Here is a 27836-nt window from a genome sequence, read left to right as displayed (position 1 = left end):
GCACTCAGGGCATCAGATGCTCAGAACACACACGGCACACACACACACACACACACACACACACGTATTGCAGATCAGTTTAATGTGATCAAGATCATACTGACTGTAACATCAACACAAGAAGCACATGCAAGTGCTTTATAATACAAATCTAGGAGCGCGAGTGTGTGTGACGGCTACATGTTTACACACACACACACACACACACGGGGTAAAGGCAGCGTCTGCCACGTTAGCACCGGATTCAGACCAGATCAGTGTGTGTGTGTGAACAAGCCCAGTGTTACTGTACACTAATGATGATGATGGTATAGCTGCCTTGTGTACACACACACACACACACTATTGAACATCTTAATGCTTGCGTTTCACACCGTACAAACAGAACAGAAGTGTTGAACTCTCCAGCAGATGGAGCCGTTGTTCAGACAGCGCTTCAGTGGCGCCGGCGGATCTCGCTCGACCAGCGCTCGCTGTAGAGTCACGAGGATGTCGACACAGGGAAAGTCTTTGTGTGTGTGTGTGTGTGTGTGTTAATGCTCTGTGAAAGGCGTATAAATCTGGACCATTAGGATTTCACCAGATCAGAGATCCCCGTGAGAAGTGAAAGCTGACGAGTTAGACACGCGTTTATTAGTGTCTCTCTCTCTCAGAACGGCGCTCGTCCACCGGGTTAATCTATGACACGTGAAGTAAAAGATCTAAAAGCAGCAGCGAGAGGATTTCCTGAAACACTGACGGCGAGGGGGACGTGTGATTCACACGAGACGAAACACTCTTCATCTCAGCGCTAATAAATAACTGCAACGGCGGTCCGATAAAACTCTCTCTCTCTCTCTCTCTCGGGAATAAGAAGGTTAAAAACAGTCGGCGGGCGATTCCTCGGGTCAGCTCCTGAGAACAGAGCACAGATCCGTCAGACACACACACACGGCTCTGGTATAGGTTAGTGATGTCATGATGATGTCATACCTGTGAGGCACGAGTCCAGTGGTTTGAGTGTCTTCGCAGACGGCCGTCGGACTGATAACTGAAGACATAGAGACGCAGTTATTAGTATAAGCCTTCAGATATTCCTCATTATAATAATTAATGCGCAGAATAAAGGGGCGGGGCCTGGTTGAGTTAGTTAGTAGTGTGTTTAACTAAGTGGCAACCTTCCTGTCTCTCTCTTGAATCAACACTGAGCGAGTTAACCTGCAGTTCCTCCACTGGCCACTAGAGGCGCTGCAGAAGAGACTCACTCATGTTAAAACGCCCGACTTTAACAGCGGAAATAAACATGTTCACAGTTCGGTGTTAAAAGTGGTTTTGGTCTATATCACTAATGTTGCCCTTCATGACGACTGTGAGGGGGTGAATATTTTTTATAACTCATCCGTTTAAATTATATTTAGCCTTAAAGTTGTGCATAATTAAGGGCGTGGCCTCTTGAGTGACAGGTGGATTGCCGCTGATGTCTCTACTAGCTGTTTGTCTGCTAGTGTTAGCGTTACGTCACCTCAGCTAATCCGCCTAGCCTCACATCGTTTATCCGGGAGTGATGCTGCCAAGATGGCTCCGCCCACTTTCACACACACTACACGCGTTTTTTTTTTTACAGTCAATGGTTGAAACTGGCGGTTATGGAAAGGGGCGCGACATTTCATCACAACACACTGTTCCAGCTGACCAATCAGAGAACAGTGTGCTTTTCAGGGGGAGGGGCTTCATAGAGACACGAAGTAAACAGCGTTAAGCCGAGTTTCCAGTGAAATGAACATCCGGGTACTTTTTTTACCTTATTGGAATCGATCAAATTTAAACAAATCCCCAACGCTAGCAACCCCAGAGACGCGAGTGGCGGTCATCACCTGCTCGCTCGCCCCGCTCTCTCTCCTCCTGCAGCGAGTCGATGTACTCCTGACTCAGGGTCTCGTCCGCGTCTCCGATGAGGTAGATGTTCTTGAAGCGATGGTACAGCATGGACGCTTTAAACATGATCGCCTCGCTGCCACGAAACCAGCGCATCTGACGGAACACACACACAAACACACACACGCGTTACGACTGAACTAGGACTAGCATCAACGGATGAGGAGCAAGAGTTCACCTTTCTGAGCGTGTCGATGAGCTCGCTGTGGTTCTGGATGTTTCGAGACGAGACAGGGACGGTGCTCAACTCATCCAGGGCCGAGAGACACTTACTCACATCCTGAGAGAGACAGAGAGAGAGAGAGACCGTTATACATGATGTTATACACGATGCATCCAGTAAATACGGACTGAACACATAAGCAAACTAAATCCTAAAATAAAATGATTCGTATATCAATGATATGAAAGAGGGTCATACTGGATTGTCGAGCGTCATTGAGATTCTGATGTCACCGTGCAGCCGGTAGAGCAAAGAATCTGTGACGGACAGAGAAGCTGAAACACACACACACACAGTTAGAGATATACACTCTCTCTCTCACACACACACACACACACAGTTAAAGATCTACTCACTCACTCAATCTATCACTCAATCTATCACTCTCGCTCTCTCACCGTTGTGCTCTTCCTCTCTGCTGGTGTAGTTCTGCTGCCTGTAGAGACACACACTCCGTTAACTCGTATATGTGATATATGCTCATTACTAGAAGAGTGTCCAAACCAGACGTGGTGCAATAAAAGCCTCTTCTTCCTGTTAATCAGAGTTTAACCGCGCCGTCGCAGAAAGAGCCTCTGACTAGCATGAGAAGGCTCCTTTAATCGTGGTATAGTTGAAAGGTCAGTGTTTTTGATCCCCCGCGAGTGTTCAGTGTTGAGACGGATCCGTGGTTTGATTAAAGTCAGTTTTATTTTAAAGTGTGCTACTGTAATGCATCGCGACGTGACGTTACCGTGATTACTGTAAGAGCAGCAGCAAAACCGTGTCTACGCTGATGGTTTCACTGGTTCAGCAGAGGCTGATATGGAGAAACACTGTAATGTGAACCGTCAGTGCAAACGCCACAATTTCAAAACATCCGCCCCGTTTTTTTCCACAAATCGCTCCCTGGTTAACAGGAGAATTAAACTCTATTCTGTGTAGTTATGGGCTTAGCAGTCCCCTGACCCTGATCACCCTGTGGAGATGATGACACAGAGAACCCAGACGGGACTCCTGACTCACTCAGTGCTCCTGCGCTCTCGCCCTCGGCTCTGCTCCGGCTCTCTCCTCTCGCCCTCGGCCGCTCTCAGCCGGTTCTCGCTCCGCACGCCTCGGCTCCTCTCGGGCCGCTTCTGAGGCTCCTGCTGTTCGCCGCCGGACTGAGTCTTGCCCCTGGTGGACGTGACCAACCCCTGCAGGGACTTCAGCACGCTCTGCCTCTTCTCCGCCAGGATCTTGCTCCTCTACACACACACACACACACAGAGACGTCAGATCCGGATCGGTTCCTCATAAATAGTGGTCAAAGGTTCACAAAATTCACGGATCGGATCATTTAAGTAGAAGTTAAATATAGTTGTATCGTTGTTAAAGCAGATTTTGTTGTTTTATAAACATTAACGACAGACAACAGTGGGGGTGTGAGGCTGACGTCACTTTAAGGCCGCGTGTCCACCAAAGTGTTTTTATCCAGCTGAAAACGGCAGACGCTCTGCTGAAGACGCCGTGCTTTGGGCGCTTGAGAGCGTTTCGGCAGCGCAGCGTTTTTTTCGTTGAGACGTTTCGTTGCTATGATACTGAATATCCGCAGCAGTTTGAATGTTGACAGTTGGTCGGTGTGGTATTAGCAGTGATGTTTTCGTCAGTGATGACGATAACGAAATGATTTCGTTAACGCACCGTTTTTTTATGACGATAACGCGACGATGACTAGCTAAAAATAGCTCTGAGGTGACTAAAACATGACGAGACGTTTTCAAGTTTTCGTTGACGAGACGGAACGAAAATGATAAGTCTGACGTTCACAATGCATGTAATTATTGCCTGTTTTGTGTGAAATCGGTCTGTATGGAGCTAAAAATAAGTATCAGCAATGCTGCCGTTTCCTATCGCGTGCGCCCAACACCGGCCGCCAGATCCCACACAACAACAACACAGGGTTTAATTACCAAGTCAAGTCAATAGAGTCGGACAAAAACTAGGATAAAACCTGTCGGAAAGCATATTTTGCAGCGATGTTTGTGTGAGCATATCAGTGAACTCGGTGAGTTTGACGTCTTTGTAAACTAATGTTTAATGCGTTTTATGAATGATTGTGTGGGTGCTAACACACAAACCTAAAATTCTCGGGACAACAGCATTTGTCCAAATTTCAATCTTAACCGTTCTATTTCATCAGAAACGATCTTAAAACAGGGCTTTAAGTGTAAAATACCCAACTAACCAAGACCAAATACAGTGTTTATTCAGGGATTGTCTTATTTGCCAGCAGCCATATCACCCTGTAGCCCAAGACTGGTTGCCTACTGAAGCTAAGCAGGGCTGAGCCGGGTCAGTACCTGGATGGGAGACCTTCTGAGAAAGCCAGGTTGCTGCTGGAAGAGGTGTTAGTGAGGCCAGCAGGGGGCGCTCACCCTGTGGTCTGTGTGGGTCCTAACGCCCCAGTACAGTAATGGGGATACTATACTGTCAAAGAGCACCGTGCTTCGGATGAGACGTTAAACCGAGGTCCTGACTCTCTGTGGTCATTAAATATCCCAGGATGTCTTTGGAAAGAGTAGCGGTGTAACCCCGGCATCCTGGACAAATCTGCCCAGTGGCCTCTGTCCATCATGGCCTCCTAATCATCCCCATATATACCAATTGGCTTCATCACTGTCTCCTCTCCACCAGTAAGCTGGTGTGTGGTGAGCGTTCTGGCGCACTATGGCTGCCGTCGCATCATCATCCAGGTGGAGCTGCACACTGGTGGTGGTTGAGGAGTTTCCCCCCTCTATGTGAAGCGCTTTGAGTGTCCAGAAAGGCGCTATATAAATGTGATGAATTATTATTATTATTATTCATTTTTATGTTCAACACACTCCAAGTGTCATGTTTGTTTCATACTTTATATTCAAGTATACATTCTTTGTTCAATGCACCTCAGTATTAGATATTTATTTTATTATTTTGTTTCAGAATGTTTGCAACTTTGCAGTTTGCACAAGTTAAAGATAGACTGGGTTATCAAACATATATACATAATGTTTGTGTTTACATAATGTTTGAACTTTAGCAATTTATCAAATAAAGCCACAATTGCCAAAGTAAGAATGTTTTTTTATATGCTTGGCTTTTTTGGAGTAAAACAGTGATTCCACTGTTACCACTTTATCTGTGTACAATGTTCTAGTTGCTCAACGTTTATTATGCAAAGGTTGTAAGGTTAGCTTGTTTTTTATGATGTGCAACACTTGCTAAATCTGTCAAACCTAAGCCCATTTCCACTACTTTTAAACTAAATTAATTTGTTAAAGACTACTTTTTTTTTTACTAAAATTGATTAAACTTGACTAAAACCTTTTGGTGTTTTCGTTGACTAAAACTTGACTAAAACTATTAAGTTTATAAGTGACTAAAATGTGACTAAAACTTAAAAGCATTTTTCGTCCAAAAGACTAAGACTAAAACGGCTGCCAAAAACAACACTGGGTATTAGTCCCGCCCCTCCTCCACTGTGATTGGACAGCTGGGTAAAAAGTGACAGTGATGAGCGCTGCGTTTTATCCAAAGTTGAACATTTTTCAACTCCCAGAGACCAGTAAAAACGCTGGGCGCTCGGCGCTTCAGCGTGAAAAAAAGAACGCTCAGCGCCTCGGTACGCTCATGGCGTTTAAAAAAAGCAGCGCTCCCACTGAAAACATACGCCAGGCGCGTGGAAAAACGCTTTGGTGGACACATGGCCTAAGAGCGAATACACCGACACACATCCGGCTTCATCTGCACTGCTCACTCGCGACAGAACCGAGAACACGTGTGTGTGTGTGTGTGTGTGTGTGTGTGTGTGTGTGTGTGTGTGTGTGTGTGTGTGTGTGTGTGGCTGTGCCCTGATTTTCGCCTCTTCTTCTACATTTAAAATGACTGTGTAAATTGGCAAGACAAAACACGTCTAAAGGATAATCGTTCACTCTGCGATGGTTAAACTGCTCAGTGGGGGCGGAGCCGCTCACCTCCTGGTCTCTGGGCGTCCCCTGCTCCGGCTTCAGGACGCCGCTCCTGGTCTCCGCGGGGTTATCCCGTCTCTGCTCGGCCTCATCCGGCACGCTCCTCTTCTTCACCTCGCTCTTCTCCGGGTCTTCCGGGAGCCGCTTCCTCTTTGAGCCTGTCGATTCATCAGGTTAGACGCTCTTTATGCTTATGACCATCTAAGATTATAATGAAAACATGAAACGACATACACGACTTTTCCTTTACTATTCTATGGGAAAAAAATAAAACCGATTTCATAGAAAAATCTGGATAAGGCAAGAATATGAATTGGAACATGTGCATAATAATATAATTGTGTTAATGTAAAGCGCTTCTTTCACACTGCAGCTTTAAAATAACTCACAAAATAAGACCAGGAATGATTAACTCTTTCATCACCAATGAATGAATTTTCCAGCCATGTGTGTTCTCAGTGTTATACTGTAGGGGGCGCTACTACGCATCTTCTGAAAGAGTCCCTAATGTTGACACACACACATTCAGGTGTTGATTAACACAGAATCCATGAAGCCAGAATACAATTAGGTTTCTTTTGATATATAGCAAGTTGAGGTCATGAGCAAATATGCTGCCGCTGACTGCGAACATTTAAAAAAAAGACACTGGCGAGGAAAGAGTTAAAAATGGGGGTTTACCAATTCAATAAGATTTAATAAAAAAAAATAAAAAATTATAATAATAAAATGTATATTTTGGAATACAAATAATAATATAACAAGAGCAATATATTTCTGTCTTAATTCACTTCTGCTTTAGACTGATTTTACAATTATGGAAAAGCAAGAAATTAAATCTTAATCTCGAATCAGCATTTTAAGACTTTTTAGCATTGAGGTTGGCTTAAATTTGAAGATTTTATCTCGGTCAATAAAATGCTTGAAAATCATCGAGCACATTGGTAACACGTTTCGACATGTTGCTAGCATGATTTAGCATGTTGCTAACCCGATTCATGTTTCTAGCCTTATTTTTACATTAACGAATGTAAAACATTTGTAAGAATTTAAGGCTCCGTGGACAAACCGTAAAAAGATTTCTGTCACTGAAAGCAAGACTTCAGATCACCTGCTGGGCCGGCGCTGCTCGTCACTGGAAGAGAAGTGGGCGTGTCTTCCTTCCCGTCAGAGTTCGTTAGCGAGCGTTTGCGTCTCAGAGTGGGCGGCTTGACCGCCGCGGCAGTGACGTCATCTGTGGTCTCGGTCAGATCTGCAGAAGAGTACATGAAAGTTTAACATTATTTCACATATTGCTAACATGTTGCTAGCATGATTTAACACGTTGCTGGTATGTTTCTAACATTATTTCACATATTGTTTGCCTGATTTACTACACTGCTAGCATGTTGCTATTATGATTTAACACAATTTAACATGTTGCTAGCATGATTTAGCATATTACTAACACATTGTTAGCAAGACTTCAGATCACCTGCTGGGCCGGAGGGGGCGGCGCTGCTCGTTACGGGAAGAGAAGTGGGCGTGTCTTCCTTCCCATCAGAGTTCGTTAGTGAGCGTTTGCTTCTCAGAGTGGGCGGACTGACCGCCGCAGCAGTGATGTCATCGGTGGTCTCGGTCAGGTCTGCAGATGAGTGCATGAAAGTTTGAAGTCAATGAAATATTTTAACATGTTTAACATATTTTAACACATCGTTAACATTTTTTGCATAATTTAGCATTTTGTTAACATGTTTTAACATGTTTCTTACATGATTTAGTCTATTGCCAACATGTCTCTAACATGATTTAACATTTTTAAAGGTTTTATTGTTACTAACATTATTTCACATATTGCTAACATGTTTTAACACGTTGCTGGTGTGTTTCTAATAGTATTTCACAAATTGCTAGCATGATTTAGCATATTGCTAACACATTTTAGCACATTGTTAACAAGACTTCAGATCACCTGCTGGGCCGGAGGGGGCGGCGCTGCTCGTTACAGGAAGAGAAGTGGGCGTGTCTTCCTTCACCTCAGCATTCGGTAGTGAGCGTTTGCTTCTCAGAGTGGGCGGACTGACCGCCGCGGCAGTGATGTCATCGGTGGTCTCCGTCAGATCTGCAGTACAGCGCATGTAAGTTTATGAAAGTTTGAAGTTATTAAAAAAATATATTTAAACATGTTCTAACATATTCTAACACATCGTTCATAAGTATAATTTAAGCATAATTTAGCATTTTGTTAACATGTTGCTAATATGATTTAACACATTTTAACATGTTGCTAGTATGATTTAGCATATTGCTAAAACACATTTTAGCACATTGTTAGCAAGACTTCAGATCACCTGCTGGGCCGGAGGGGGCGGCACTGCTCGTTACAGGAAGAGAAGTGGGCGTGTCTTCCTTCCCATCAGAGTTCGTTTGCGAACGTTTGCGTCTCAGAGTGGGCGGACTGACCAGCGCGGCAGTGATGTCATCGGTGGTCTCGGTCAGATCTGCAGTAGAGCGCATGAAAATGTAAAGATTTTACTCTGTAAAGAGGAGTCAATAAAATGTTGCAAGCATATTTTATGCTACACGTTGGTAACATGTTTTAGCACATCGCAGACATGTTTCTAGCATGATTTAGCATAGTGTTAACATGTTGCTTGCATGATTTAGTACCTTACTAACGCGCCAAGCATGATTTAACATTGTTAGAATGTTTTAATACATTTCTAACATGATTTGACACTTTGCTGGTATGTTTCTAACGTGAATTAGCATATTGCTCGCCTGATAAACTAAGTGTTTAGCATGTTGCTAAGGTGATTTAAAACATTGCTAACAAGTTTTAACATGTTGCTAGCATGACTTAGCACAGATCACCTGCTGGGCCGGAGGGGGTAGCGCTGCTCGTCACTGGAAGAGAAGTGGGCGTGTCTCCCTTCACATCAGAGACTGTTAGCGAGCGTTTGCGTCTCAGAGCGGGCGGCTTGACCGGCGCGGCAGTGATGTCATCGGTGATCTCCGTAAGATCTGCAGTAGAGCGCATAAGAAGTTTATGAAAGTCAATAAAATGTTTTAACACAACATATTCACACATTTTTAACTTGTTTTAACATATTGTTTAGTGATGGCCGGTTCGTGAACGAATCGTTCTTTTGAACCGGTTCTTTTTAGTGAACCGGTCGAACCAGTACACTAAATCGGACTGAATCGTTCGAAACAGTTCGCGTCTTGCGTCAGCGGTAAACCACAAGTTACTAAAGTTACTCACTTTCAGACATGCCTGACAGTCCCTCCGAATCTAAATAAACCAATATCCATTAGTACATTTTATTCAGTAACTCAAAAAGTTCACTGAACGGAGACATATGTTGGTGCTGAGAGAAGCGATGAGCAGGAGCAGCTGATACTGCGCATGCGTGTACTACCGAACATACAGGTACAGCGGTCGGATAACCAGTACAGAACCGAGAACTGTTTCTTTCGGACACGTTCGACATATTGAGAACTGATGAGTTGATGAGCTGAGCATGCGTGCATTTTTTTTCTGAGGGACGAAATGTACGTTTCCATGTCTTTAGTTGAACATATCAGTAAGTGTAACAAAATAAAACATTTTGGAAACATGTTTATCACATTACTGTATCACTGTATTATTTTAACGATTGGAAATAATGATTGGATTCTGAAACTGTTTAACTACTAAACATTTATTATACTAAAATAATATTTTCAGGAACAGCTCATTTAATTTCTAAGTAACAATATAAATCATTGATGTAAACTCTTGCCAAGGTTTGGTGCACTGCTTAGTAAATAATGTGTTAACATAAAGAATTAAACATATATGTTTAATTCGTTATGTTAACACATTATAAACATGATGTATACTGTATAGGCTACAGAAGGCTATATTGGAGACAGACATGCATCGATTTTTTAGTTTTGTCGACTGTATATTCAGGTTTCAGCTCAGCACACAGCTATGGTTCTCGAGTCGAGAACTGGTTGTTGCAGTTCTTGAATCACTAGTACAGAACCGAGAACTGTTTCTTTCGGACACGTTCGATACGGAGAACCGATGAGCTGGAGATACTGCGCATGCGTGATAGCACCGTCTCTGAACAGAACTTTCTTTCGGCCGGCTGATCCTGTGCTGATACATGAGCACGCAGTAGTACGGGTGAACCCAGGACTTAAATGAGAGGGCGAATCGGCGAAATGTAAGTTTATTTAATAACAAATAAAATGATGAAGACCATTTATGCATTTTATATATTTAAAACATGTAAAACATCCGCGTTAGCACATCGCCTAGGCTGCAGCAGGGTTCGTTTTCAAAATGTAAATGTAAGAAACTTATCCAAGATGATTATGACAATGCATACTATTATTTAACTGAAGTTGTGATTACAAATGCCTTTAATTTGAAGTATTTTTATCCGCCGGGATGATAGAATTGACGTCATTACGTGATGACGTAAAAGAACTGGTGAACCGGTTTTTTGAACCGGTTCATTAAAACGAACTGTCCGAAAGAACCGGTTCGCGGAAAAGAACCGGACTTCCCATCACTAATATTGTTAGCATGTTTTAACATGTTGCTTGCATAATTTAGTTCGTTGCTAATATGTCTCTAAAATGAACTAACATGTTTAAACATGTTGCTAACATGATTTATCACATTGCTGGTATATTTCGAACATGAATTAGCATATTGCTCGCCTGTCTTACTACGTTGCTAGCATGTTGCTAACATGATTAAGCTTGTGTTAACATGTTTCTAACATGGTTTGACACACTTTTAACATGTTGCTAGCATGATTCAAAATGTGTTAGCATGCTGCTAACATGATTTAAAACATTGCTATCAAGTTTTAACATGTTGCTAGCATGACTTGGCACAGATCACCTGCTGGGCCGGAGGGGGCGGCCCTGCTCGTTACTGGAAGAGAAGTGGGCGTGTCTTCCTTCCCATCGGAGTTCGTTAGCGAGCGTTTGCGTTTCAGAGTAGGCAGCCTGACCGGCGCGGCAGTGATGTCATCGGTGGTCTTCGTCAGATCTGTAGTAAAGCGCATGAAAGTCAATAAAATATTTTAACATCTTCTAACATATTTTAACCCATCATTAACATGTTTTAGCATTATTTAGCATTTTGCGAACATGTTTTGATCTTGTTGCTAACATAATTTAGCATATTACTAACACATTTTAGCACATTGTTAGCAAGACTTCAGATCACCTGCTGGGCCGGAGGGGGCGGCGCTGTTCATTACAGGAAGAGTGGGCATGTCTTCCTTCACATCAGAGTTCGTTAGCGAGCGTTTGCGTCTCAGAGTGAGCGGCCTGACCGGCGCGGCAGTGATGTCATCGGTGGTCTCAGTCAGATCTGCAGTAGAGCGCGTAATCCTCAAGGGCTGAATGATTTCAAACACAACACACACAACATTAGCAACTCATAAACCAGGTTCAGATGTGATGGAGAATGGCGTCGCACAAACCTTTTGACGATTGTTAGCATCCATCCGTTTCTTTGCCGTTGAAATGATTTTTCTATTCAGTACGCGTTTCCTGCGAGCGGAAAGTGTCTTTGCCACAATGGCTCGTCTCGCTAAAACGTTCTTCCTGAATGGCAACATCCTCCTCCCTGCCGCGACTGTCTTGAGCGACGTCCCTCTCCTCGCAGGCGCGACTTCCTTCGTTCGTCTTTTGTCGCGCGTGACGATCTTTGCCGTTGAATATTTGGAGCGCGTCAACCTGGTTGCGGTTGTTTTATCATCCGTCGACTTGGCAGATTCAGACTTGGCTTTGCCTTGAGTTTCTCTGCTGCGCGGTGTCGCTGCTTTCAGTGGCGTTTTATCATCCGTCGGCTTGACAGTTTCAGACTTGGCTTTGCTTTGAGTTTCTCTGCTGCGCGGCGTAGCTGCTTTCAGTGGCGACGAATTGGCCTTCGCCACCGAATCGTTACGGGATCCAGTCTTGGTTTTTTCTTCGCTCTGATTTTTCGCTTTCTTCTTTCTGTCTTTCAGCCTCTGTCGACTCTCTGACAGTCGTTTCACCAGCGCTGCTTTCTGTCAGGAACACAAAGCCCATGCATTACAGTCTTTTCTAAAGGCTGTTCACACCGATAAACAAAACGATAAACGTATTACCACCCTCACCAGCAGACGATAACTAAAACGATAACTAGCGTCCACAGCAGCGGTTGATAACTATAACTATATTAGCATCCACACAAGCGGACGATAACTATAACTATATTAGCGTAATTGTGGTGTGGACTCTGCTATTCTGTCCATTTAGAACAATTTTCAGAAAGATATCTTTATCATTATATTTATCATGCCTTAAAGGACAACTCTGGCGCAAAATTAACCTTTGGTCTAATAACACATTGGCCCAGAGTCAACCGTTCTCTGAGATCTGTTTTCATGATAATCGAATATAAAAAGTTTTAATAATAATCGAATAAAAAAAAAGTGTAACATGTAAACAGAGAACGGTCGACTAGGTACCAAAGTGTTATTAGACCAAAGGTTCATTTTTGCACCGGAGTTCTCCTTTAATTAACAGCAAACAACACTGACCTTTTGACCTCTGAGGCCCACGCCCGGGTCGTTCTCGATCTCCCACATGCCCTCCTCGAACCCGCCCCGTTTGATGGGCCGGCCGTACTTCTCTTTGTTTGGCCAGTAGGGGGCGATGTCTCTGGGGAAGAGAAATGTTCTGGAAGAGAGTGCAATGCTAGTTAATACTAAACATCAACTAACAATGACTAAAAATATACGTACCCATAAGCTTGTGTGATCTACTGTTAATCCAACTTTGTGTTCTCATTGTTAGGTGGTCTTATAAACATGTTAAGATTAATCATTATATACATAGATTAGATATATATTTCCGCATTATAATTCGAGTTTCTCTATATCACACTGGGTATTACACGGACAGTTGTACATTGCATTGCAAACCTTTGGTTTAATGAAGGCTGTGCGAGTGTGTTTGACTCGAGTTCACTTACGTGGAGTGTGTTCCATAAAAGAAGATGGGGATCTTGTTTCTTGGGGCTTTTCCTTCACCAATCTGAGTGACAAAACAACAACAACACATAAACAGTCCGATTTAACATTATATGCGATGATATATGCCTTATATCTGCTGTATATAAACTCACTCTGGCGGGCCAGAAAGGATAACCCTTCATCTTAGCAAACACTATATCGCCTGGAATAAAATCATCGGTGTTCTGATCAGATGTAATCTTCATCTGAGAAAACAAAATACAAATGAATACAAATAACACTCCTCATCATGTGTCTTCAACACATCTAAACAATAACGTTAAACAAAACACTTTACCAGCAGAGACACATCTTACATGCATTAAATTAGCCGTGAGGTTGCCTTTGTAAAACACTATTTTGATTTTACCATCATTTCATTGCTATCGACTATGAAGTTAAATAAAATGATAGCCGTGTTTAGCTAGCTTAGGCTAACACACGCCCATTGTTAGTATATGACCTCACCTTTACTCCCTTCTGCATATCTACCTACTCAGGGAATATTTTACTAACACTTTGATTTAAAAACAAACGGAAAATACAGTAGCTATTAAAAATATTATCACGCGATGAATGAAAGGACATGAAGACTTGCGAGAGAGAGCGTCTCCCCTCAGCACCGGTGGAATAGATCAGTCCGCCTCAATAACTGAGGAATGTACCATTACACAGAGAGAGAGGGAGGTTTGGGTTCAAATGTATTCTTAATATAATTCATGACATTGATTTCTTCTCAATGTTAAGAATAATTACTAAATAGTTTGTGTTGTATTTAACTACGCAGTAATTTAAAATTATTTTCGCGGATGGAAAAACAAAAGCACGTGATTGTTTGTCAACAGAAGCCGTTAAAGAGTGTTAGGAAGCGGTAAAAAAATTAAGTTGTTTATAATATCTTAACGCTTTATTTAATCATTTAACAACATAAAAACACATATGTATAAATTAAAAGTGAGCCGCGAGTGACACGTGGTTTGATGAAATTTCGCGGTGTTTTTCGTTTATCGTTGTTGTCATGGTGAGGAGGAGGAGGAGGAAACATGGCGTCGGATTCGAACGGACGCTGAGGAGTGTTTACAACGACACGGATTTATACATTCGAATGACGTTTTACTGCAATATTTAATAATAAACGCGCACACAAGCCTGTTAATGCTGGGTTGGTCTTTACTTTTACTCATGTTATTGTGAATTGACCGTTTATCGCGTATTAGAAACAAACACGTGAATTTGATTTAGTTTTCGCAGAACTTTATTGTGTATTAGTCATGCGCTACTTTGGCGTGTTGATTAATTACGTGTATATAAACTAGTCTTTGTCCATGTATACTGCAAAAAATGATTTTCTTACTTTGTATTTTTGTCTTGTTTCCAGTCCAAATATCGAGTTCCAAATGCAATTTCGACTGGATTGGAAACAAGACAAAAATACTGAGTAAGAAAAGCATTGTCTGCAGTGTAAATGCACATCTAAACGGGTTATAATGTTCTGATGTCATGTTTCTCCTTCTCTGTGTTTGTGAACCAGACTGTATATCTCCTGTGTGTGTGTCAGCAGTGTGAGGACCGGTTGACCTCATGCCCTCCGGCTTGCCCTCGGCCCGGCTTCGGCCCAAGCGCGGCCCGGTTCCCTCCTCTTCTCACCCGGCCCGCACCGCACAGAACCCACAGGAGGAGATCCGCAGGTCCACAACACACTTCACATCTGACCTGGAACATTCACAACACACACACGTGTTGGTTGATTATAATTATGACATGAAATGTAAAAAATATGACTTTTTTAGTGATTTGACCTTTCATGTCATCATTTTGACTTTTAATGCCATAATTATGACGTAGTATGTCACAATTTTGACTTTTTGGTCATAATTTCATTTTTGTTTTGTTACAATTTTTTACTTTAAATAATGAAAAGTCAGAACTATGACTTTTTAAGTAATTTGACTTTTTATGTCACAATTTCAACTTTTTGTTTTCTTTTTGATTTAGTATGGTCATTATTTTGACTGTCATAATTAGAATTTTTGCAATCATTTGGACTTTTTAATATCATAATTTGGACTTTTATGTCATGATAAAATCATCATTTTGACTTTTTGTCATACTTTTAATTTTTTGTACGTTTTTTTAACGTTTTGTCATAATTATATTTTATTTTTTTCTCATAATTTAGACTTGTGCCATGATTTTGACTTTTTAATGCCGTGATTTTTTGTATTTATATTGACCTCATAAATCATAATTTTGCCTTGGTATGTCATAATTGGGACTTTCTTTCATAATTTAGATATTTGTTGTCATAATTTTGACTTTTTGTCAGAGGTTTCGACTTTGAATATGTCACAATTTCGTCTTTCCTCAATCTAGTCTACACTAAAATGCATGTTTGAGCTGTTTTAACTGAAAGCATGTCTTAAAATGTTTAACCTCCAGATTCTGTGTTTTCCTAGGGCACATTTCTTAAAGCTACTTAAACGTCCTTATTGAAATAAGGCTTAATCTGAGCCCCGTCTGTGAAACCAGGCCAGAATGTCATAATTTTGACTTGCATCATACATACATGACTGATGTCATTGACATACGTGTGTGTGTGCAGGCTCAGAGAGCCGGTTGACGGCCTGCAGAGAGAGAGACGGGTCGGGGAGAGAGACACCGATGAGGACTTCACTCTCGCTGCTGAGCTGAGGTGGAGGATTAACCAGCTGCAGAGAGACAAGCTGGACTGCTGCTCCAAACACAATCAAGAGGTGCTTCTGGTCATGCTTTTGCCAGAGGCTTTTATTCAAAGCATTTAATAAGTAAACACGTGATCATGGGGGCATGTGATGCTCGAGTCATGTGATGTGTGTGTGTCGCAGGTGTCGCGGTACGAGGCTCAGGCGGCCCGGTTGCGAGCGCTGGTGGAGCGAGGAGAAGCACAGCGGCAGAACCTGGAGTACGAGCTCACCGTGGTGAAGAGAGACACTGAGGAGCTGAGGACACACAACACCAGGCTGGAGGGTGAGTGTGTGTGAGAGAGTATGGCTTTAACTTTAAATTTGTACAAAACTTGGTTAACTTTGATTATATAGCAATTTAGGAGACCAAATAAATATTGCTATACGTCTATAACCTGCATATTCTGAAGTGCTTCTGCTGAGTGTGTTTAAAAACAGATCAAAGTTGACAGTATGCCACTGACTGTGTGTGTGTGTGTGTGTGTGCAGTCCTCAGCTCAGAGCTGCGCCAGAGAGTGTCAGATCTACAGAGATCTTTAGAGATAACACAGCAGGCGCGTGAGGACGAACTGCAGGGCCTCCAGGCGGAGCTGCGCGAGAGGGACCGTCTGATGCTGAGCTCAGCTGCTGAACACGAGCTGCTGCAGGCCGAGAAGACACACCTAGACACACTCATACAGGTCTGTCCATCTATATATCTCTCCTAGGGCTGGGTATCGATTTACATTTCAATTTCGATTCGATTTCGATTCACAAGCTCTCAGTTCGATTCGATTTCGATTCTCGATTCAATTTTCGATTTCGATTCCTGATTTGATTCTCGATTCGACTATAATGAAGATGTAATATAAATCCTATATTTATAAAAAAGAACAGTGGACATAAGTTTACTAGTGGTTAATTAATACAAGGAAATTAAGAGCCAGAAACCTGTATATAAAACTCTTTTTATTTTAGGTACACTAAATGCATACAGAGAATAAACAGGATTTTGATGCAATATGCAAAAACAGTCAGAACAGTCGCACAGCTTGATCAAACAGTATCATGTTATTTTATGTTTAAGATAGATAAAGATAAATAAATATATAAATATTTGGACTTTTTTTTTTTTTTTACATTTATCTTACCTAAATGGTAATGTAATTTTTTGTTTATTTTTGTTTTAAGAGTTTATGTATGGAAGCTTGATTTCAATCTTTGAATTAAATTGAAAAAAGTAGCACAAATAAATACAATAGAATAAAGACACAAATTAAGAGACATTTTGGGGTAGTTTTTTTGGGTATGTCAGAAATACTACAGAAACTGAATAAAGTAATCCAATGTAAAATAACACTGGATAGTCTTTTTAGTCCAGACTGAATTAAATAAAAAGGCTATTAATTCTGATTGCTTACAATTAATACTATATTCTGTTGTTATGACAACAGAATTAATGACTGACACAAATGGCTGCGTTCACTTTAAGAACTAGTGTGCGAATCCATTACTGTTTCATTAACTTTCTGTCACACCCGTTTAATGCTAATTTAAGACATTACCGACTGTCTTTACGAGGTTACTCACCAAGACCAGAGTTTTGACATAATGTCGCGTGTTTTAACTGTTAAAGTGATATAATCCAGAGATAAAACTTTTGTTTCTGGCGAGCTGTTTGTGAGGCAGATTTAGGCTGTAACGTTACTGTGCACGCAGTGAAAGACATCTCTGAGAGTGCGCGAGCACGGGATGGTTTAACATTGCTTGTAAAACTCAAAAAGACGTGAAAATGATAAACGTTAGTTAGTTTAGTTTAGTTTAGTTTAGTTTATTTGTTTAGCACGTTTAGTACAAGTACAGAACAATGCTAGGAGGGAACGAAGCCAGACTAGGCTTGTACAGAGTTCCACTCCTATTCCTATTAACTCACGAGATATGCAGACTAAGCATCACAGAAGAAAAAAGAAGAACAACAACAAAAAACAGAACACACAAAACAAAAGATGAAAAATAAAAATAAACAACAAATGATAGAAAGCAATTCAATACAAACAAATGTGCTTAGAAAAGAAAAGCGAGGAAAATATAATATATTATATTATATATATATATATAATAATAATAAAATAAATAAAAACTACAACATAAAAGGCATCAAGCTAGCGATAGTACACTCTTCAAATGCTTTATAAAAGCTGAATAAGAGGACATTGATTGCAACGATGGACTTAACTCACTCCAAAGCTTAGGACCTCTAAAAGAAATATTAAATTGGTGTCTTGTGGTACGTGCGATTGGTAAGACTAAGTTATTATTGCTATGTCTAGTGTGCAATGAATGAACATGTGAGATAGGAATAAACAAATTCTGGAAAGAGTCTGGTAGATCTTGTTTCCTATAAATAAACTTATGCATAAGTAAGCATGTTTGATAAATATTTACCTTATCAATAGGGAGAACTTTAAATTTATTAAAAAGAGGGACCGAAGGTGCATATCTGTTTGAATGGGAAATAAATCTAAGATACTTTTTCTGTATAACTAATAATTTATTAAGGTGGGTAGGATATGTAGCTGCCCAAACAATGTTGCAATAATTAATAAATGGAAACAAAAAACTATAATATAAGGTTAAAAATGCTGAGGAATGAACCAAAGGACAAACCCTCCTCAATATACCCAACATTTTAGCTGACCTCTTAGAAACAAAATTAATATGATTAGACCAATTAAGACCACTATCAATAATGACTCCTAAAAATCTGGTATGTTGAACCAATTCGATTTGTGTATTATTAATGTAGATCTTAGATAATTCAATAGGGTAATGTTTGTGAGTATTACAAAAAATCATAAAGTTGCATTTTTTTATATTGAGAGTAAGTTTGTTCGATTGAAACCATTCCATGATATATGATAGTTCCTCGTTAACCATTTTTATTAGTATATTGAAGTCATGGTGCGAAGCTACAAGATTTGTATCATCAGCGAATAGAACTGGGAGAAGTTTAGTACAAATCATAGGCATATCATTTATGTAAATTAAAAATAAAAGAGGCCCTAGAATTGATCCTTGAGGGACCCCAAGTTACGATCATAGGTTACGATGCAATGCTGGTCCGATTGTTAAGTGAATATTCCGTCATGTCCCGACTCCTGAACGCGTGTGTGTATCGACAGCTGCAGCGCTTGGCTAGTGCAGAGAGACGAGAAGATGCAGCACCGCGTCCGCGAGCCCTTTATATGGAAAAAATCGATTCCGGCCGTTGAGAATCGATTTTGAATCGAACACATTTTAAAAAACGATTAATCGAAAAATCGATTTTTTTGCCCAGCCCTAATCTCTCTATATATCCATCCATCCAAGTGTGAATGTCTGTTTTTGTGTTAACAGGAACAGAATGAAACTCTTTATAAACTGAAATGTGAAGTGGAGCGAGTGAAGAGAGACGGAGAGAAAGACACAGAGCGACTGAAACATCAATCAACAGAGCTGAAGCGCAGCGCCGAGAGAGAACAGAAGCTACGCTGCGATCTGGAGGTGAGTTTCAGGTGTGCTGATGGTCAGAGCTGTTCTGTAGCTCAAACACGGTGTGTGTGTGTGTGTGTGTGTGTGCGTGCAGGCAGCTCTGCAGAGGACGAAGGTTCTGGAGCAGAGTGTCGAGTCGGAGCGAGTCAGCTCTGAGATCATCCAGGTAACACACGCGTGTTTATGAGCGTGCACATGCTGGAGCAGAGTCCGCTCATCTGTGTGTGTGTGTGTGTGTGTGTGTGCAGATGAGGATGAGAGATCTGGAAGGCGCTCTGGAGCTGGAGAAGAAAGGTCACGCAGAGGTCATGTCGAGTCTAGAGCTCATGAAGCAGAAGTTTGGGGAGGTGGAGCGAGCGAACGCTGACGAGAGAGACCGATCACATGACCTGAGCCACAAACTCTCACAGTGAGGCCGAACACACCAGGCTTAAATATATTCAGCACACCAGACATTTTTACCGCTTCTTAAGACGACTGCGTTTAAGTTTGCATTATTAAAGCTTCTGAAATGTGTGTCTGAGGATAACAGCATTATAAAGATGCGGTACATAGATTATAACCCCCCCCCCCCCCCCAAATATATACAAATATATATATATATAAATTTAACAATGTTCAATTTTAAAAATTCAAAATTTAACAAATTGCAGATTTGACAAATGATCCGACCCTTGGCTCAAAAAATAGTAAATGCATGAATTGTGTGATCCGTTGCACTGCTAATAGTGCGGTGTGAACAGTGTCTCCTCTTCGACCGCTGTGGTGTTGCGATATGTGTTTGAGATCTTATGTTTTTATGTTCGTGATGATGTGTTCAGGTTGGAAAAGGACTTCTTGACCATGAGAACTGATCTGATTGGTCAGCTGGAGCATGAGAAGGCGGAGTCTGCGGATCTGATTGGTCAGCTGGAGCATGAGAAGGCGGAGTCTGCGGATCTGATTAGTCAGCTGGAGCATGAGAAGGCGGAGTCTGCGGATCTGATTGGTCAGTTAGAGCAAGAAAGGGCGGAGTCAGTGAAGCTGTCCGTCAAACTGCAGGAGCAGGAGAGAGTGTGTTCAGAGACACAACAGGAACACATGCGGGTAAACGCTCGCGTGTCTCTACACCTGACAACTATACACTCAAACTAAACATCACTCAGACACCGGATATAGACCATTTCACAAGATGTAAACAACACTGGTCCAGAAGCACTTCCTGTTTCAGTTTTTTAACACTACATAAAAGCTGGGATAAAATACAACCAACAGAAACATATAAAACTGAATCAAAAAGTTCAACAAACATCTTTAAGATGTATTGTTTACATATGAAATAAAGAAAACAGTTACCAAACTGAAACAGGAAGTGCTTCTGGACCAGTGTTGTTTACATCTTTTGAATGTACGTTCCACTAGTGTGTGATCAGGACACTGTAGTTCACTTCTGTAAGTGAGGAGAGCAAAATAAAGGAAACTGTGACATATTACACACAATATTCTTCATACAGTGACTACCATTTACACACATTTGAGACCAGAAATGATTCCTCCACTTTGAGCTGATGATGTTTTGCTGAAGTGTGTTTTCTGTAAGTGCTAATGCTCTTTTTGCAACATGAAGCATTGCTTGGTCACTAGTTGAGCTAAACTGCTATTATCTAATTGTGGAGTTAAATTTAACAGATATTCAACATAATTCATGTGTGAGTCCAACAGAAGGACAAAACCAGTCCAATATCCACTGATCTGAGAACTGAGTTCTGCTCATGTTTATAAACTGATGACTGATTTATCATTTTTGCAATTTGATTTAATGTATTATGCTTTCAAATAACAACCAGCTAAATTATGTGTGTGTGTGTGTGTGTGTGTGTGTGTTTTAGGTGCAGGCGTCGTATGACAGTGTGCTGAGTGATCTTGATCAGGTGGTACACCAGTATCAGCAGCAGGGGGCGACACACACTTACAACACAGGTCAGTGAACAAGACACACACACACACACACACACACACACACACAGAGATCAGATGACGGACACCACTGCTAATGAATCAACACTGAACCGATGTGAATAACGCCGCTTGTGTTAAGTAGGTGTGTTCTAAAGTCTTCCTGTAGTCAATAACGGTATCCCTTAAAACTCATGTTTAATCTCCAAAATTACACATTTAAATGCCTTAAAATATCTTGAATGTAACTCGACACCCTTGCCACATTTAGTATGGGTGGTTCTATATGCAAATGAGCCCCGCCTCCACTCACTCCCTCACTCAGAGATCCACTGGTTGGCGATCACACGTTGATCTGATTGGTTACAAGGTGGTTTGTGACGTCAGAAACACCAGCGATTTCACAGCGTGTTTTTGAGACTGTCTTTGGTTCACTGCAGTTTTAAGGCTCGGTTGTTGAATGCGTTAAAAACTAACGAGATCCTTAATGAGGAAATGAACTGTCCCTGAAAGTAAATACATCACCTCATTAGTTATTCTGGGGGAATATTGTAACACATTACTTTTAAAAGTAACTTCTGCCAACACTGATTAACACTGTTATTTCCGTGTGTGTGTGTGTGTGTGTGTGTGTGTGTGTGTGTGTGTTGTAGAAGGATATAAACACAACGCATCTGCTCTGATGGACATCCTGCAGCGAACGCTACACAACTACAGCACACAGGTACACCTACACACCTGAGAAGTGTGATTCAAATCTTGTGCCAATGCAAATTATACTGCATATTTTGATAAAGGTGTGTGTGTGTGTGTGTGTGTGTGTGTGTGTGTGTGTGTGTGTGTGTGTGCAGTCGCAGGAGTCTGTGGTCGTGCTGCAGAAGCTGGATGGTGAGATCAGACAGAAGGATGAAGTGATCTCGGATCTCCAGATGAAGCTCCAGGTGTGTGTGTGTGTGTGTGTGTGTGTGTGTGTGTGTGTGTTCTGTGAGCTCTCCATGAGGTGATGGTGTTTCCTCTGTCTGTGTGCAGGAGTGTGAGGCTCGCGGTGTGTGTGTGCATGAAGAAGCCAAGCGTCTGCGTGCCTGTGTGTCAGACGCTGCGGTGGAACTGCGCAGACTCTCTCAGCAGCTCCAGGAGGAGAAAACACAACACACACACACACACGCACAGATCAACACACTGCGACAGCAGCATCACAGCGACGGCCAGGTACCAGAGCGTACACAACTAACTAAATCAATATGATCTGGAATATATCAATGTAAATGAGCTCATATGACTGACTTTATTCACTTTTATATACAGTATACATACAATAGTAGTGTATTATGGGCTCGTTTTATCTCAGCTAGTTGCTAAGGCAACAGTTCTCATTTTAGTTTAACTTTATATACTAAAATAATGAAAACTAAAGTAAAAATGAATAACATTTTTTTTAAACAAAACTACTAAAAATTACAAAAACACTAAACGAAATGTTATATGAAAAATAAAAGCTAATTCAAAATAAATTAATAAAACTATAATAGTAAATTAGTGAAACTAAAAGAAGAGAACTATAACGGAACCGACAAAAACACTCAACAAAATTACTAAAAAAGGTATTAATAAAAACTATAATCATGCTACAAAAACATCACTGTCGGCTTCACACACTCACCCTCAGTGCTTGCTCTTCCTGACACACTTTACAGTGCTCGACCTGACCCGACCCGACCCGACCCGACCTGACCTGACCTGACCCATTAGTTTCTGTTTGCTTTTGTTGTTCATTGTATATTTTCTGTGTTTAGGAGAAGCTGGCGTTCCTGCACACGCTCTACCAGCGCATGCTCGCCGGGTGTGTGCTGGTGACCCCGCCGCACTGCATGCTGGGTAGCTTCTCGTGGGCGGAGCTTAGTGCGCTGGTGCAGGAGCACATGGACACGCTGACCTCTGACCTCGCCGCAGCCAATCAGAAGGTGAGCAGGGGCTTGTGGGAAAGGTGTGCTGTAGATGTTGTGCAGTCCTGATGTGTGTGTGTGTGTGTGTCAGGTGTCGTGTCTGGAGAGTGTGTGTGAGGGGAAATCAGCAGCGCTGGAGAGCGTGAGCGCACAGATGAGGCAACGAGAGGAGAGATGGGTCAAACTGAGAGAAGACCTCGACACACGACACACACACCTCAACCAGCAGCTGCAGCTCAAAGTACAGGTACACACACTCTGATTCGGTACTCTAACTAACATCTCTATCAGTGGCCTCATTCATAGCCCATATTGTGCTCCTCCACAGTCCTGATGTGTTCAGGCTCGACTAGATCATGTTTTCCTGCTTGAATGTTGATTATTCTCCTCATATTCTCCAGTGTTGCGGCTCCTCTCTTCCCAGTCTGTCAGGAACGCTCTGTTTACTTCCTGTCTCTATGAAGCCCCTCCTCCTGAAAGCACACTGTGCTCTGATTGGTCGGCTGGAGCAGTGTGTTGTAATTGGTCTTCGAGTGTGTTTGGGAAATGTCCCGCCCCTTTCCATAACCGCCAGTTTAACACACTACTAACTAACTCCATCAGGCCCCGCCCCTTTATTCTGCGCATTAATTATTATAATGAGGAATATTGAGACCGGGAGAAACGCTGAGATACTAACCTACTCTGTCTCTGCAGGAGCTCAGTGTTCAGCTGGAGCGCGCTCAGTCCGAGCAGAGGCAGGAAGTGATGCGTCTGTGTGTGGCGTGCGGGCTGCTCGCGGGGTGTGTGCGCGCGCTGCGGAGGCAGGTGTGTTTGCTAGCGTGGCAGAAGCTCGTGCTGCTGGAGCGAGTGAGTGACGCGGACGCCATGAAGACGGAGGTCGCGAAGCTTCTGCAGGCGCTCGGTGAGCCCGGGGTCAAAGGTCACAGCAGGTTTCGCCGCTACGCCATCGCTGTGCTAGCGGCCGGGCGTCTGCGCGCTCTGGGACGCGGCTCCGGCGTGATGTTCAGGGTGGCGGTGGGCGTCGGGCCGCACGTGTGTGTGAGAGAGGAAGAGGAGGACGGAGTGAAGAAGACGCTCACGTCCGCAGCGCTGATCGAGCTCGTGCACACGTGCGTGGGGGAAGTCCAGGAGGACGTCAACAGAACCAGTGAGAAACACACACACACACTTAACTGATATTACAACTAGAGATGTATCATACAATAATCGCGACCGCTGATCATGTGACCGCCAGGCTCGGCTGCAGTGATGTCAGCGGCTCAGAGCGGGTGCAGGAAGATGTTGGAGCGGCTCCTCTGGGACGTGGACTCTCAGTGCGCAGGGCATTATGGGAAGGACTCGTTGGCACGGCGACTGCGTGACGGACTCCACGCGCAGAACACTAAACACAGCTCCTGGAACAGCAAGGTACCCGCGTCAGACGACTGCGACAACTCCGATGACACCCACAATAATAACTAAAAAACGTTAGCGATTAGTCGTGTCTGCCCGCTGTGCGGCGGTGAGTTTAGCTGAAAGATCTGCTGCTGGACGTTAACGCCAACAGTGGAGGATTGAAGTGTTTAATGCATCGCTGCGTGACATTAATATACATGTAAAACGTTTCTAACATTTACAGGATAAAGACTATTAGATTAATTATCGAGCAACTAATCGATTATCAGAATGATCATAGCTCTACATCATAGACGTATACACTAGACGTCACCTTGGCTACGGCAGTTCATTGGAACGAATGCATCAATAGAAACAGGGGAGCCCCTCCACTTTAATGCATCAGACACAGTTCTAACGGAAATAAAATCATAAATCATCATGAATGCGATTTTTCTTGTTTTTTTCGCTTGTTCCAACGGTCAGACATGTATTTATCATTGATTCCAGAAAGACATTTTTTTTTTTTTTTAACATTCTTCCTAGTTCAGATTTCATCCGTGAACATCATACGCTGCACAAAAGTCCGCCACCATCAATGAATTCGAAGTAAAGGCAGAGATAGCAGCGTTACCTAGCTACTTCCTATGACAAGACCCCTGTTCCAAGATGGCGGCGGGTTTGACACATGCTTAGAACCCCAAGGTGACGTCTAGTGTATATGTCTATGGCTCTACATGAGGGGAAGTTGAGTGTTCTCTGCTCGATTGTGTCGTACACGAGTGAAACGCTTCAGGAACGAGTGTGGGCGGGGCTTGATTGTCTGTGGGGAGTTGATTGGATGGCTGACAGGTGGTCCCGCCCTCGAGATGTCGCTGTAACGTGTGTGTGTGTGTGTGTGTGTGTGTGTGTAGATGATGATGGCGTCTCTTCAGAAGCACATCCTGGAGTTCACACAGCGACTGCATTCAGCGGAGGTGGAGCGGAGGAACCTGAGACTGGAGCGCACACACACACACACCGGCAGAGACACACACACCGTGAGTCAGACACACACACACACACACACTGTGAGTGCTGAAACTTCTGCTTTGATCACAGGAATAAATTACACGTCTGTAGGAATTGTATTTGATCAGAAATAATTCATTAAATAATAAACAATAATATTAATTTATTGTAATGTACTGAATGTACATTTAGACAAATGCCTTTCTGCTGTGTGTGTGTGTGTGTGTGTGTGTGTGTGTGTGTGTGTGTGTGTGTCAGGCGTGTGCCCCCCGCCGGCAGCTGGAGCGAGTGTGTGAGGAGCTCAGCTGTGCCCTCCAGAGGGAGATCCGCGCTCAGGCTCTCCTGCACGACCAGGCCTCTCAGCTGCAGCAACTGGGCCTCAGCATGGAGCTGCACACGGGGGACGAGCTGGAGAAGGACCGCACGCTCGCACAGGCTGTGCAGGTACACACACACACACACACACACTTTCCTGCATACAGTCGTGTTAATAGTGTCCTCTGTGAACATGTGCCGTCACACACCCCTCAGTGTCCAGTTCGGCTTGTAACTCATAATAACTGCTTTATTCATAAACAAACAGTGGAAGAACATTCGACGCTAACCCCAGAACCTGCATCGAGCTTATAACAACTAATCCATGTAACATCGTGTCCTATTATACAAAAATTGACAAAAAGTAACTTTTATTGTTCTAGTTGTGATTTGATGACATGTAAAGAGCGCTTGCTCTGCTGCCTGAAGTCATCATGCTCCATCTGACACTTAAACATGTCCAGTGACCCCTGACCCAGTCTACAGATGTGGGTTTCATAAAGTTAGGGTTAGATGTAGATGTGCCGGAGTGAGAGAGTGAGGTGTGTGTGTGTGTGTGTGTGTGTGTGTGTGTGTGTCCAGAGTTTGTCGGACGCTAAGCTGGAGCTGAGGAGGACGCATCAGTCGCTGCGCTCCCTGGGGAAACGGCTCAGCCAATCACAGCAGGACAACCAGGAGCTGCAGCGCAACATCATCAGCGCAGAGAACACACTGCACACCGCAGAAAAGTAACACACACACACACACACACTCACTTAAAGACACACACACTCATGATCTTCAACAGGTTGTTTTGTGTTTGCAGGAATAAAGAGTCTCTGATGAGCTTCATGAAGTGTGTGGAGGAGCGTCTGAAAGAGGCAGGAGCTCACACACACACACACGCACACGCACACACACACGCGCACACACACACGCACACACGCACACACACGGCTGAACGGCCCCTCGGTGTGTTTCTCTCTCAGATGAAGGTCCTGCTGTCCGGAAACGCCCCGTCTCAGGATGACTTCTTCCTCCAGCTCTCCCGAGTGTGTCTCATGCCGGCAGACTCGCAGAGCATCATGGGAAACCCAGAGAGAGACGCGTGCCAGGTACACACACCACACAGCGTATACTTCATGACATCGTGAGCGGTCACATGGACGTGAATCGGGAGTCGTAACGGATGTTACTGTCGTTACAGTCACATGTTTAACTGTGTGTGTGTGTGTGTGTGTGTGTGTGTGCAGCGTCTGGTGATGCGTTTCCTGGAGCTGTTCCAGCTGATCCGCTGTAAGATGTCCCCTCAGAGGCCGTCGTCCTCATGCGAGTGTGACGCCAGCTGTGTGCCGCCGAGGGAACACTCCTGACCTCCACAGTGCTGAACCTCTGAACCACACACACACACACACACACACATACACACACACACACACACATACACTCCTGCCCTCCACAGTGCTGAACCTCTGCTGCTGCTACACACACACACACACACTCTCTCTCCTGCAGAGGTTGGTAACGCTTTTGTACTTGCTGTGTGAACACAAATCGTTCTCGTCCTTCTAGCCGTCAGCAGAGGAGGATTATGGGATGTGTGTGAGGAGCTCATCTTCATCAGCTTCACATGATGATGTTTATCAGTGACATTATTAGATCTGCAGTGGTTTATTGAAGCTGATCCCTCTCTCTCACACACACACACGCACACACACACACACACACACACACACACACACACACACACACACACACACACAGGCGTGTGGCGCTGCCGGGCGATCGAGAGTTACGGGTGTGTGTGCCACAGATGAACCTTTCTCACAACTCTGACAATAAAGTCGCAATTACCTTCTTATTATTATGATTTTTTTTTCTTCATAATAATTAGAACATCAACTTCA

At 43.0% G+C, this 27836-nt stretch overlaps 2 protein-coding genes across 13 annotated transcripts; one reads left to right on the top strand and one right to left on the bottom strand.

Annotated features, from left to right (window-relative positions):
* Nucleotides 1-65: 65 nt before the first annotated feature.
* Nucleotides 66-13796, bottom strand: psip1b (PC4 and SFRS1 interacting protein 1b). 4 transcript variants are annotated; one of them, XM_039652262.2, is made up of 20 exons: nucleotides 13605-13794; nucleotides 13250-13342; nucleotides 13097-13158; nucleotides 12663-12801; nucleotides 11577-12146; nucleotides 11318-11492; nucleotides 10988-11137; nucleotides 8956-9105; nucleotides 8433-8582; nucleotides 8054-8203; nucleotides 7577-7726; nucleotides 7214-7354; nucleotides 6109-6260; nucleotides 3143-3363; nucleotides 2536-2573; nucleotides 2336-2412; nucleotides 2093-2194; nucleotides 1854-2010; nucleotides 973-1030; nucleotides 66-894 (listed from the first exon to the last, which is right to left on the bottom strand). In XM_039652262.2, exons 1-20 carry the CDS (start codon nucleotides 13620-13622, stop codon nucleotides 888-890), a joined length of 2760 nt encoding a protein of 919 aa, XP_039508196.2. In that variant the 5' UTR covers nucleotides 13623-13794; the 3' UTR covers nucleotides 66-887. The 4 variants fall into 4 exon arrangements, with proteins under 4 accessions (XP_039508196.2, XP_039508197.2, XP_039508200.2 ...); XM_039652263.2 differs by lacking the exon at nucleotides 7214-7354 and having other exon boundaries at nucleotides 13605-13796; XM_039652266.2 differs by lacking the exon at nucleotides 7577-7726 and having other exon boundaries at nucleotides 13605-13795.
* Nucleotides 8129-27790, top strand: ccdc171 (coiled-coil domain containing 171). 9 transcript variants are annotated; one of them, XM_089124231.1, is made up of 24 exons: nucleotides 14143-14298; nucleotides 14515-14574; nucleotides 14695-14824; nucleotides 15739-15889; nucleotides 16001-16142; nucleotides 16349-16539; nucleotides 19235-19381; nucleotides 19464-19535; nucleotides 19618-19778; nucleotides 20191-20455; nucleotides 21238-21328; nucleotides 21958-22028; nucleotides 22156-22245; nucleotides 22334-22513; nucleotides 23098-23265; nucleotides 23339-23494; nucleotides 23944-24397; nucleotides 24485-24657; nucleotides 25539-25664; nucleotides 25894-26079; nucleotides 26533-26678; nucleotides 26738-26810; nucleotides 26919-27044; nucleotides 27183-27790. In XM_089124231.1, exons 3-24 carry the CDS (start codon nucleotides 14718-14720, stop codon nucleotides 27300-27302), a joined length of 3396 nt encoding a protein of 1131 aa, XP_088980357.1. In that variant the 5' UTR covers nucleotides 14143-14298; nucleotides 14515-14574; nucleotides 14695-14717; the 3' UTR covers nucleotides 27303-27790. The 9 variants fall into 9 exon arrangements, with proteins under 9 accessions (XP_088980358.1, XP_088980359.1, XP_088980356.1 ...); XM_089124229.1 differs by having other exon boundaries at nucleotides 14668-14824; XM_089124232.1 differs by lacking the exons at nucleotides 14143-14298; nucleotides 14515-14574 and adding an exon at nucleotides 8129-8219.
* The last annotated feature ends 46 nt before the right edge of the window (nucleotides 27791-27836 follow it).

This window comes from Pimephales promelas, chromosome 20 (assembly GCF_988280905.1).
Source record: "Pimephales promelas chromosome 20, fPimPro1.hap1.1, whole genome shotgun sequence".
Classification (NCBI taxonomy): Eukaryota; Metazoa; Chordata; class Actinopteri; order Cypriniformes; family Leuciscidae; genus Pimephales; species Pimephales promelas.
The sequence above is the reverse complement of the archived record's forward strand: the minus strand, read 5'-3'. Positions and strand labels throughout refer to the sequence as shown.